We start from the raw sequence: 12,087 nt of genomic DNA, 5'->3' as shown, positions 1-12,087 counted from the left end.
ATCAGATGCCTAATCCACTGAACCACCCAGCCGCCCTTAGAAATCTCTTTTTTAACTGGTTCTAAATTTGCAGGTTAAACTGTTCTTCTAGGAACAGGAATGTCCATACTCTCCAGCCCTCATCACTACCTCAGAACCAAACAAAATAGAGTTGGATGACACTCCCAATCATCTTCCATGATCTTCCACGCAAGATCTGCACATGTATGGATAGACCCCAACTTATAATGGTTCGACTTGAGGAGGCTGCAAAAGCAATTCATATTCAATAGAAACCATACTTCAAATTCTGACTTTGGATCTATTCTCAGGCTAGTGACATGCACTACGAAATTCTCTCATGACGCTGGGCAGCAGCAGCCAGCTGCAGCTCACAATCAGCCCACAATCACCAGGGTCAACCACCAATACAACTATAACCATTCTGTTCCTCACCTTCAGTACATTATTCAGTAAATGACATGAGATGTTCAACACTATTATAAAACAGGCTTTGTGTGAGATGGTTTTGCCCAACTGCAGGCTAACTTACTTGTTCTAAACACATTTAAGGTAAATTGGACTAAGCTATGATGTTTGGTAGGTTAAGTATATGAAATGCAGTTTTGACTTATGATAGTTTTGACTTATAGTTGAAACTATCATAAGATCAAGATATGGGGATATCTTATATCCCCATAAGTTAATCGGGACATAACCCGACTGTAAATTGAGGAAGATCAAACCTGCCAAAAACGCAAGATTTGGAGTAGAGTGCCTTGGTCCAAATGTGGCTCCACCCAGGTATCCTACAGCTGGTCGGTCACCTCCCCCTCTGGAAAAACTGGCATAATGTAACCTAGCAGGGTTGGTCTGGTTAACCAGAGCAGATACAGATACTGAGTGACTATAAGAAAAATGAACAAATGAGAAACAGTTACCTTACAAAAGACACATGATAAATGGTAGTTTGATCATATTACATCATTTTTACCTCATTCGGATTGAAGTTTTACAGACACTAGAAAGGCTCAAATAAAAAAATAAAAAAAAAAGGCTCAAATAGGGGCACCTGGGTGGCTCAGTCAGTTAAGGGTCTGACTTAAGCTTTGGTCATGATCTTAGGGACCTGGGATAGAGCTCCACAATGCATCAGGCTCCCTGTTCAGCGGGGAGTCTCCTTCTCCCTCTCCCTCTGACCCTCCCCCACCCCGTTTGTGCACACACATGCACTCAAAAGGCTCAAACGTGTCAACTAATACTCTTAAAAGTAAAAATGTTAAGTCAGTAAGAAATAGGAAAAAGTTCCTGGACTAAAGAAAGAGATGTGATCTCAGGGAAAGCCGCCGCTGCCGCCGCCTCCTCCTGTAAGATACACACCAGGGAACAGCTTCCTTGTATTCTGGGGACAAGCCCTGCCCCACCCACACCCCTGACCCTGGGACACCTACAGGATATGAACCCCCGGTGTCAGTAATGAAGAAAGGACATGATTAGCAGGTCCTATTCTCGTCACAGCCACTGTGGCCACCCCCTTTGTGCTTAAGCATGTGAGGTCTAGCTTACAAAAACCTTGACTCAAAACTTACCCCTAAGAAAAAAATGTACATTGTAATCTGAAGTCAACTACTTTACAATGATTGCTCAAAAGTGGCCATTTTCATAATGCTCTGATTGCTAATTAAAATGAAATCTGAATTCAAGGGTGCTTGGCTAGCTGAGTCAAAAACCAATAAAATTCTGCCCAGAGGTCCTAAAGCAACATTCCTAGCAAGTTCCCTGGAGGGAGGAGCTCCTCTGCTTTCTCATCCGACATTCCCCAGAGCCTGGTGTTTAGTGGCAACTTAAAATTCACTGAAAGAGGGCACCTGGATGGCTCAGTGGTTGAGCTTCTTCCTTCGGCTCATGATCACCAGGCCCTGGGATTGAGCCTGGAATCGGGCTCCCAGCAGGGAGCCTGCTTTTCCCTCTGCTTGTGTCTCTGCCCGTGTGTCTCTCATGAATATATTTAAAAATCTTTAAAAAAAAAAATTCACTGAAGATTTGTACACCCCCTGTTCACAGGAGCATGACTCAAAACAGCCAAAGGTGGAAGCAACTCAGGTGTCCATCAGATGAATGAATAAACAAAATTGGTATATACTCACAACAGAACATTATTCAGCGTTAAAGTGGACTTTCTGACACATGCTAAAACACACTTGACATTGTGCTGAGTGAAATAAGCCAGTTACAAAAAGACCCAATATTGTATGATTCCACTTACATGAGATACTCAAGAATACTCAAATTGACAGAGACAGTAAATAGAGTATGGTCACCAGGGGATGAGGGAGAAGGGAATGAAGTTATTGTTCAGTTTCGGTTTTACAAGATGAAAAAAGTTCTGGGGATGGAAGCACAACAATATATGAATGTACAGTGTGACCCTTGAACAACATGGGTTTCAACCACACAGGTCCACTTATACATGGATTTTTTTTAACATAGCATCATATTGTAAATGTATTTTCTCTTCCTTATGATTTTCTTTAAAAAAAAAAAAAGATTTATTTATTTACTTATCTATTGAGAGAGAGAGAGAGAGAGAGAGAGAGGCAGAGACACAGGAGGCAAAGGGAGAAGCAGGCTCCATGCTGGAAGCCCGACGTGGGACTCAATCCTGGTTCTCCAGAATCACAACCCGGGCTGCAGGCGGTGCTAAACCGCTGCACCACCGGGGCTGCCCCCTTATGATTTTCTTAATGATCTTTTTCTCTAGCTTACTTTGTTAAGAATACAGTATATAATACATCTAACACACAAAATAAATATTAATCGACAGTTAATGTTACCAGTAAGGCTTCTGGTCAACAGTAGAATAACAGTCAAGTTTTGGGGGAGTCAAAAGTTATAAGCAATTTTCCACTGCACGGGGGTCAGTGCCCATGACCCCCGAGTTGTTCAACTGATCAGCTATAATTAATGCCACTGACTTGTAACACTTACAAAAGGTTAAAACAGTATATTTTATGTTCTGTGTATTTTACAACTTAAAAAGAAACAAGAAAATTAATTGAAAGAGTAAATGGAAAAGGGAATACTGTAGAGTACTACTTTCATCACTCACTAAACGTCCCAACTCATACCTTTGGATTATTCATTAAGGAATTCCTAACACCACATTTTACAGATGAGGAAATTGGGACACAGAGAGCTTAACCTATCTGCCACTACACTACATACATTGTCTACTACACGGTGCTGCTCAGCATTCATGGTCTATTTTACCCCACTGGTTGTGACCTCATGAGGACAAAGGGCCATGACTGCGGGCCTTCGTTTTATGCCCAGAACCTAACACAACACCCACAGGCCCCTTGAATGTCTTAAAAATCCCACTGGCAAAGGAATAAAATAAAAATAAAAATAAAAATAATAAAAAGTTAAAAGAAATAAAAATCCCACCGGCCTAAACATCTCCATCACAGATGCCATCACTATGTCCCTTTCTCTACTAAATCTCTAACAGGGGTAAAATGGACAGCCTTAAGAACACTTCCTTCACGGGAGGTGCTCAGACACACGCCGTGCAATCAACCGCTCCCCCATGGGCTTACCATGTACCAGGGGCTGGGGCAGATAAAAAGATTCAGACAATTTCATCTTTGAGGGAACTGAACCTACTGCTGCAGAGAGATAAGGTGCAGAAACAATTATGACCATAAAGACAAAAGCTTAATAAGCAGATGTGAGTACACAAATCTAAGGGAGTACTGAGAGTGTCTCTGGGTCCGAAAAAGCGTGGAAAGCGAAGAGGTGGTTCCTGAGCTGAATGTGGAAGGATGAGTTTTCCAGGCACGAGCGGGGGAAAGGGCCAGAGCATGAGGCAGAAACAGCAGCACACTGGGGAGTCCAAACAACACACTCCTGTTCCTGACTTTGCAACGATCCGGGTAAGTGACCTCTGCAAATCACAAACCCTGTGTTTCCTTCGGTATAAACCGACAGCAAGACCCCATCCAACTCCGTGCTGTGTCTAACAGAAGCTCCGAAGTCAAACTGCCGAAGCTCCCAATCGTGCCACTGTCACCTGAGTGACCTTGAGCCGGGTAAGTCGGTTGCTCCGTGCCTCGGTCTCCCCACTTCAGGAGAGCGCGGGTGGGCTCATTAAGCAACACCAGCCAACCACTCGGCGCAGGCCCTCCGTAAACACAGGAGGGCTCCTGTCAAACCAGCTGCACCGCGAGAGAGGCGAACCCCGGACACGAGGGTAGTGCCTGCTGCGCTTCCAGGTCCCTCCCAGTCCTGAGGCATCCCTGGGGGGAGGGGGGGAGGGGAGGGGGAGGGGGGAGGGGAGCGCGGAGCCGGGGCTGCAAAGCCTGCACGCATGTGTCACTGCCGGGCTCGGCACGCGCCTCTCCCCGCCCCGGGGAGAAGCGATGGCTCAGCAGTCCCGGGGCCCGCTCCCGCCCCGGGGAGAGAGGGGGCTCGGACCCCACTTACCATGCTGGCCGGGGGAGGGGCGGCTCAGGTGAGCTGGCTCTCGAGCTCCGGACACGTCCCGCTCGCACACTTCAGGTCATGGTCCAGGCCGGATCGGGAAGTCCCCCACCCATGCAGACACGGCCGCGGCCCCGCCCGGGCCCCGCGGGGACCCTCTAAAAGCAGCGCGGCCCCCCGGCCCGCCTCATCGAGGACCCCGGGAACGATTCATCTAGACCCACCCGCCCCTCCCCAAGGAAACTGAAAAAAAAAAAAAAAGAAGCAGGAAATGGGGCTCGGAGGGCAGCGGCTCGGGGACAGGGGGCGCCCCCCGCCCGGGCCCGACCCCCGAGGGGAGGCTCCGGGCCCAGGCAGGGGCTCCCGGCCTCCGCCTTCAGAAGCGGCTGCGGGCCCGGCCCGGAGGCTGGAGAGGCGGGGGCTGAACGGGCCTCGGCGGCCGGCTCACGGGCGAGGCCCGGGGGCCCCCGCTGTCCTCGCCGCCTCAGCCCACACGGCCGCCGCCGCCCCCCGGAGCATCCCTGCGCGCGCCCGCCCCGGAGCCGCCCGCTCGCGCCGCACGGCCGCCCCCGACCAACAGCTCCAACGCGCCGGAAGTGGCGAGCGCCCGGCGCGGCCCCACGGCGCGGCCGCCGGGCTGCGGCGCTGGAACCGGACCAATCCGGAATCGAGCGGGGAGGGAGGGGAGGTGGGGGGGCGCGCGGGGCGGAGCCGCACCTGACGGCTCCCTCCTGGCCACGCCCCCTGCGGCCCCGCCCCCCGCTGGCCCCGCCCTCCGCCCCTCCACGCGGGCCGGCCGCCATGTTGGTAAAGGGCCCGGGCCTGCCATCTTAGTAAAGGGGCGGTTTCCCTTTCACTTCGGCGGCCCGTTCATTCATTCCGCAGACGTGCAGGGAGGCCTTCTACGCGCGCCCTCCACGCCCCGGGCTCCGGGCCGGGAGCGCGTGGCCCGCAGCCTCTGCCCTCGTGGAGCCTGACAGCCCTTCGGCTCACGCACGTGCTAGCGCTGCCGGCCCGCGAGCCAGGACCGCTGCAGGCAGCGGGGGACGAGCGGGGAGCGGGGAGCGGGGAGGCGGAGGAGCGACCGGGCCCAGCGAGAGGTTAACCGGAAGGAGGGGCCGCCCGCTCTGAACGTTCTGAGCGCAGCAAGCCAGCGGCGGGGAGGGATGCAAATGTTAAGTCCGTGGTGGGAATGGGGATCAAAGCCCAAGGGAGGCACTTGATGCGATGAGCACTGGGTGTTATTCCATAGGTTGGCAAATTGAACACCAATAAAAAATGAATTTATTAAAAAAAAAAAAAAGCCCAAGGAAGGGTGGGGGGCGCCTGGCTGGCCCAAGTCGGTGGAACATGCTGACCTCGGGGTTAGGAGTTTGAGCCCCACCTTGGGAATAGAGATGACTTTAAAATAAATAAAAATAAAAAATGAAAGGACAGCAATTGCACAGGTTCTGCGGGCTTAAAATGTGATGATGAGTTCCTGTTCTATTCTCCAAACCGCTCTACTTGTGCAAGTCCTGATTTTTAAGACACAGAAGCAGGAAAGAGCCTCCCCCCCCCCCACCCCCCATCAAACGAGGTTGAGCCCTGGGGTGTGCGCGCTGCATAGACGAGAGCAAATCTGTATAACCCAGTGGCTTGCAAACCAGAGAGAACCACAATCACCGGGAGGGCTTGTTCTACGCGGAGACTGTAACTCACTAGGGCTGGGTGGGGCCTAATGATTGACATTTCTAACAAGTGCCCAGGTGATGCTAATGCTCGCGGGTCCTGGGGACCACGCTTGGAGAACCGCTCCCAGAACAACAGCCCGCAGAAAGTAACAGCTTTTGTTTATTCCTTCATCAAATATTTATTGGCATCCACTTTTCCGAGGATTCAGTGCAGAGAAAGCAGATACACGTGTGTCCTTTTGAAGTAGACATTATTTTTAAAGTATTATATGATAAGTGATAGTTATTATAATAGTGGCAAGAATGTGAAAGAAAAATATAAACCACCATGGGAATTAAAGGCCAAGGGATCCAAGTTGATTTCCAGGGTTGGAAGGGGGAGGATGTCGGGAAGTGACATTTATTTAAGCTGAGGCCTGAAAGGCATGTTGTAGTTTGCTGGGCAAAGAGAGGAGGCATAGACTTTTCTAGGCAGTAGAAACCGCATGTATTAGAGAATCCGTATCAGAAGGTAAATGGATGATTCAGAACTGAGATCAAGTGCCTTGACCTTTCTTGGCTCGGCTTAGTGGGATGAGCAAAGGCTGTAGGGTAAGAGGATTTGGAATGGAATCCCCGCTCTTACCACTAGCTGAGGTATGTTAAAGTCTTGGCTTCCTCACTGTGTAATTGGATGAAATAACAGAAATTCAACTCAGACTCAGAGGTATGCCTTTGACTCACGTAACTCCCATAACCAGACATCTGGAAACAGTTCAGGTTTGGGGCACCTGACAGGCTGCTCCTAAGTTCAAGCCCCACATTGGGCAGGGAGCTCACTAAAAAAAAATTTTTTTTTAATTAAAAAAAAAGGAAAGAAATAGGTCAGATTCATGCTGGGAGTAATGGAAGTCCTGCATCCATTCCTCTAGGATTTTCTTGACTCTGCTCTCCTCAGTGGATCTGTCTTGTCCTCAAGTTGGATGCCAGGAACAGCCAGAACCACAAACATCCACATTGGCATCTAGCAAGAGAGAGCACCTTATCTCATATCCTTTCTCGTGACAATAATGGTGCAGGCCAATCCATCCCTGAACCCGCCACTGCCCAGGAGGATGGAATTGCTATGATTGACCATGAGAATACTCCCCTGGAGTTGATTTTGACTCCCCAGGATAAAGGGGTTGTGGTGGAGTCCCACACATTCAGCACACTTCCATCGCCAAGCTGGAGTTAATATTAAATTGAATGTGCACAGAACACCTGGCACATAAGGCATGCGATAAATCACAGCTATTGTTAATTTTACTCCAGGGATTTTGTCCAAGTCAACTAAATAACACTTTGTTATTAATATTAATCTCAAGCCTGTCTATTCCAAAAAAAATGATTTAAGGCTGCTATTACTTTTTGTTGGCACTGCAGAGATGCCTCCCCTCCCCCCCCCCCCCCCCCCCCATCCATCTCCTCCTGCCCATTCCTTTTGTTCCTGCCTTGGTCCCATTCACTGGATTATTCATTCAACAAACATTCAGTGAGGGTCAACTTTATGCCAAGCCTTTTCCTAAAGACTAAAAATTTGCAGATGAATTCAATTTAGGCAAATTATTCACTGCCTCATAGCAGAAACAGCCACCCTGACAATTTTAGTACAAGAAGGTACTGTAATAGAGATGTGTGCAAACCTAAGTACGCAAGGAAGAGGGGAGGGAGCAGCTAGCTATGAAGGGAGGAGTGGTTGGAAGGTTGAACAAAGATTGTAACATTTTCATTGGGTCTTGCTGGATGAATAGAAGTTCATCTGACTGCTGCAGAGGCCTCATTCCCCTTCCCACTTCAAGCTCTCCCATTGTTATCAAGACTCTTTCCATTGCAAGTGACGAAGTTGCAACTCTGTAATTGGAACTCTATCAGAGAGGAAAAGGGACTCTATTGTCTCATGTAAGAGAATCTTCCAAAGATTTACATGAATTTCAGACATGGCTGCATGCAGAGTCTGAAATGGCATCACAGAGCGAAGTTTCTCAGGCACTTTCTTGGTTCTGATTCCTTGGCTGGGGGGTCCTTTATCCACACCATTGCCCCTTGCAAATCCAGGCTTTATCTTCTCCCAAATGGAAGCCTGATAGAGAAGAAAGCATGCCTCTCTTTTCAAGTGTTTCAGAAAAATAATCCCCTTGGCTTCTGATTGGATCACTCCTAAGCCAGTCGCTGTGACCAGGGGAATGTGATGCTCTGATTGGCTAGACCTCAGTCACATGCTCCACCCCAATTTCCAGAATAGTTCTTTCTATGGCTAAAATCTCACTGAGCCCCACCACAGCTCTGTGAGGCCCACAGAGCCTGAGGAATTCTCTCACGTGTCGTGCTTGGAAATGCACTGGTTTCTCAAAAGGCATAGGCATATCACTCAATATGGATTTAATGAAAAAGGAAGAAAAGATGACACCCTCTTAAATGATAGGAAAATTCTGTTTAACATGGGATCCAGAGCCTTTGAAGGTGTTTGAACCTTTAGTCATACTCTCTGGTTGAGTTTTTACTCTTCTTATGTAGCTGTATGGCCTTGAGCAGGTTGTACACACATACAACTCTGTACCTGTTAACTCATCCGTAAAATGAGAACAATGCTAGTACCCACCTGGTCCATTAGGTACTTGTATCAGTCAGGTTCTATCAGGAAGTTCTAGTTAGAGTTTGAAGAATTGACAAGGAAGCTATTTTTAAAGGAGTATAAGGAAACCCAACAAAAGATAATACAGCAGCCCCAGTCTAGTAACAGCAAGACTATGAGTACCCCTTGGCTTGAAAGGGCAAGAGGAGGAACAGTTGCCTCTCTAGGGAGAATCATGTGAGAGTAGATGAGGGAAATAGGCAGCCAAGTTGTTCCTGTAGGAAGGAAGCCAGTGAAATAAATACCCTGACCTCACTCTCTTCCCTCCTTCTATCTCCTGTCGGGGCTCCCCTTTGGACAAATCCAGCCAGAAGCCAGAGAGCAAGGGAGCCTGGCGATGTAGCTGTTGGGGACAACCTCCTGGACACAGAGATGGGGGAAAGGAATTCCAGAAGCACACGCGGAAGAGATCCAGAAGAGCATTACCATCACTGTGGCAAAGCGCGCAAAGTGTTTAGAACTGTGGCTGGAACATCAAAAATATTTTCAATAACTTTTAGTTATTAATTACTGACTATTGTTTCCATCTGAGTTGCAGCCCACCCTACCATCTCCTTTCCCTCTGCAAGCCCACCAAGCTAGACTTCTCATGGCTCCTGGAAAGCAGCAGGCTCTTTCATGTCTCTGAGCCTGTGCTTATGTCATTCCATCATTTGAAATGTCCTTTTCCTCATCTCTTCCCTTACATTCCTACTCATCCCAAAGACCCAACTCAATTGCCTCCTCCTGAGTGACCTCCTTGTGTAAATAAATAGCTCCTTACAAGCATCCATTAGAATGATGAAGGGAGAAATCTCATCTGAAGACTTACCTAGCTGTGACATCCACCAGAAATATCCAACAGAAATTATCTACAGCCACGCCATGATGGGAGAGAGATCCCTAATGTTCAGCGATATCTGTCTCAGGTCTCTTCCGAGTACAAGGGAGGTTTATACTTTCCCATGCCTTGCAATTGTACAGGACAATGGCAGTTGGGTGGAAGTGACCCATTTCACTTCTGGGCCCGAGCATGTCCTTGCCTGTCCAAGTCCCTCTAGTTCTTCTCTCCCTTGCCATAGTGACCCTTGAGGCATCATGCTGAGATTAGGGCACCATGAGATGGAGTGACTACATGGGGCATAATCTTGCCTTCAACCCCACCAAGCCAGTAGAATGAGCAAGAAACAAACTTTTGTGTTTTGAGGCACTGGTATTTAGGGGTGGTTGGTTACCGCAGCACAACCCGACCTATCTGGACTAGCTCACAAGACTATGTGTGGTAGCTGGTCTACAAAGAAGGGCCCCTACTGAACCATGTTTGTCAGAATTCCTATCTTTGACTGTAGGTTGGTCTTGTGAATTCATTTCTGACTGGTAAAACGGAATGGAATGGAGCATGACTTCCAAAGTTAGGTCTTAAAAAGCTGCACAGTTTTTGCTTGGATTTCTTAGGATATTTTTTTTTGGGACAAGCCAGCTAGCATGTAAGAAGCCTGATTACCTGAGAACACCAAGCTGTGAGGAAGTTCTAGCTAGACATATGAAAAGACCATGTGAAAAGAGTATTGCCTGACCAGCTTCATCCATCACAGTTAGCTCAGCTGAGGCATCAGCCTTATTAGTGAAGAGTGCACCCTTGGACCATTGAACTCAGTCATGACTTGGGAAGACTCCAGCCCTTGGCACCTCTCTGACAGCAACTGCATGAAACATCTCAAATGAGAACCACCCAGCTAGGCCTCATCAACTGTGCTGTATTATGAGGGATAATAATGAGCTGTTATTATAAGTCATTATCTTTTGGGATATAACAATATATAACTTGAACACTGTAGTAAGGTTCTGACCTTTAAGGAGACTCATAAGGAATCTTCACAGCTCATTTCTTGGAGGACTATGAAAAATTGGTTGTCCATAACCAGTTTCAATCAGTCACTGGGCAACATCCTAATAAAAGACCTGGCCCATCTTTGTTGGCTGGGTCCTTAAAAGACAGAAAGTACCTGAGGCTCACATTATACGAGGTTACCCCTCATCCAGACCCAAAGTCTCCCAGCTTCAGTGAGCATCAGGCTATCTTCAGTTTAGAGACCCTGTAGCTTGAGCCCAACCCATCACCTTCACTGTAAACTAGTTGCCAAAACAGATTTCTCTGGTATGACAAACTTCGGAAGAAATGACAAAGTGCTAAAGCAGGGCATGTGTATAACTAATAGAAAAAAGTCTGTGATAGCGCAGTACCTCCATTCTGAACAGTGTGTGTAATAGTTATTTTTATCTAAATTATTTCCCGAACAAGACCTAATTTTAGGAAATCCAGTGTGTTATGGAACAATAGTTACTTTTTTAATGGCACACAAAATGGGGAGGATAATATAAGATCACAAATGGATCCAAAAATATGGTGCTGACAAAAGAAAAGATGAGCCCTGGTCTGTGGACCAATGAATACAAACTAGGTATAAAATACCTCTATTTTATATGCAGATTAGAACTAATAAAAAAATAAGTATAAAATGCAGAAAATTAAAAGGGCAGCTTATTATAAAGCAGATGACAAATGAGAAAATAAACTAAAGCTGTAATGAAAGAAGATATAAAAAGACTCATTAAGCAGTGATTATATACATCATCAAAGTCTTCAATACAGGTGCGACCCAGGTGTCAGCTGTTCCTTTGTCCTCTGTGTGCTTTGGTTTTGTCCAATTTCAACCCAAATACAAAATTCTGAACATCTTTAAGTTTCCCTTAACAATCCACTCACACCAAAGCAATGTTTCCAGTGGGGGCACAACTGGCCTGTGTGAGAGACATCTATCTCACCAGGGGGCATGATCCTGGTTACCAAGTCGATAATGACCATGCCCCCAGCCCCCTCCGGTCATTATGACAAGTAAAACAAAGCCCACATGCTTCCAGTGCTCCTGGAGGCAGTATCACCCTCAGCAGAGAAACCTTGCACCAAAACAATAGGGACCCATCTTTACTGAAGACTTTATAAGGATACAGAAGAGGGGACTTACATCACACATCCCATAGCAAACAATCTAAAGCTTTCATTCCCACTTTCTGTGATTTTCTGCAATCCTTTATCAGCCAGCCAGACTGCTACTAAATCATTTTTGCCTTAGCCCCTCAATCTTCATAATGCCTGACTGTCTACTTTATCTTTCTTTCCTACAGAATTTCTTTCCAAATATCAAGTTTCTCTCACTATTATGCAGAGAGGCACCTCAACACTGCCCATGATGCTATCCCGTATTTGTACGTTCACACTCATTATGGGTATTCAGCAGAGCAAAGGGCCCTCACATTAAT

At 47.3% G+C, this 12,087-nt stretch overlaps 1 protein-coding gene across 5 annotated transcripts in view; it reads right to left on the bottom strand.

Annotated features, from left to right (window-relative positions):
* The window catches only part of XPO6 (exportin 6), a 104,315-nt gene extending 99,276 nt beyond the window's left edge, over nucleotides 1–5,039 (bottom strand). For 4 of the 5 annotated variants that reach the window (XM_026011066.2, XM_026011069.2, XM_026011067.2 and 1 more), the window contains exon 1: nucleotides 4,465–4,838. In XM_026011066.2, the coding sequence (XP_025866851.1) occupies nucleotides 4,465–4,467 (3 nt within the window). In that variant the 5' untranslated portion in view covers nucleotides 4,468–4,838. Of the gene's footprint in view, nucleotides 1–4,464; nucleotides 4,839–4,968 lie in introns of those variants that run through there. The other variant, XM_072753603.1, reaches the window with a different exon arrangement.
* Nucleotides 5,040–12,087: the final 7,048 nt, after the last annotated feature.

This window comes from Vulpes vulpes, chromosome 3 (genome assembly GCF_048418805.1).
Source record: "Vulpes vulpes isolate BD-2025 chromosome 3, VulVul3, whole genome shotgun sequence".
In the NCBI taxonomy this organism is placed as follows: domain Eukaryota; kingdom Metazoa; phylum Chordata; class Mammalia; order Carnivora; family Canidae; genus Vulpes; species Vulpes vulpes.
The sequence above is the reverse complement of the archived record's forward strand: the minus strand, read 5'-3'. Positions and strand labels throughout refer to the sequence as shown.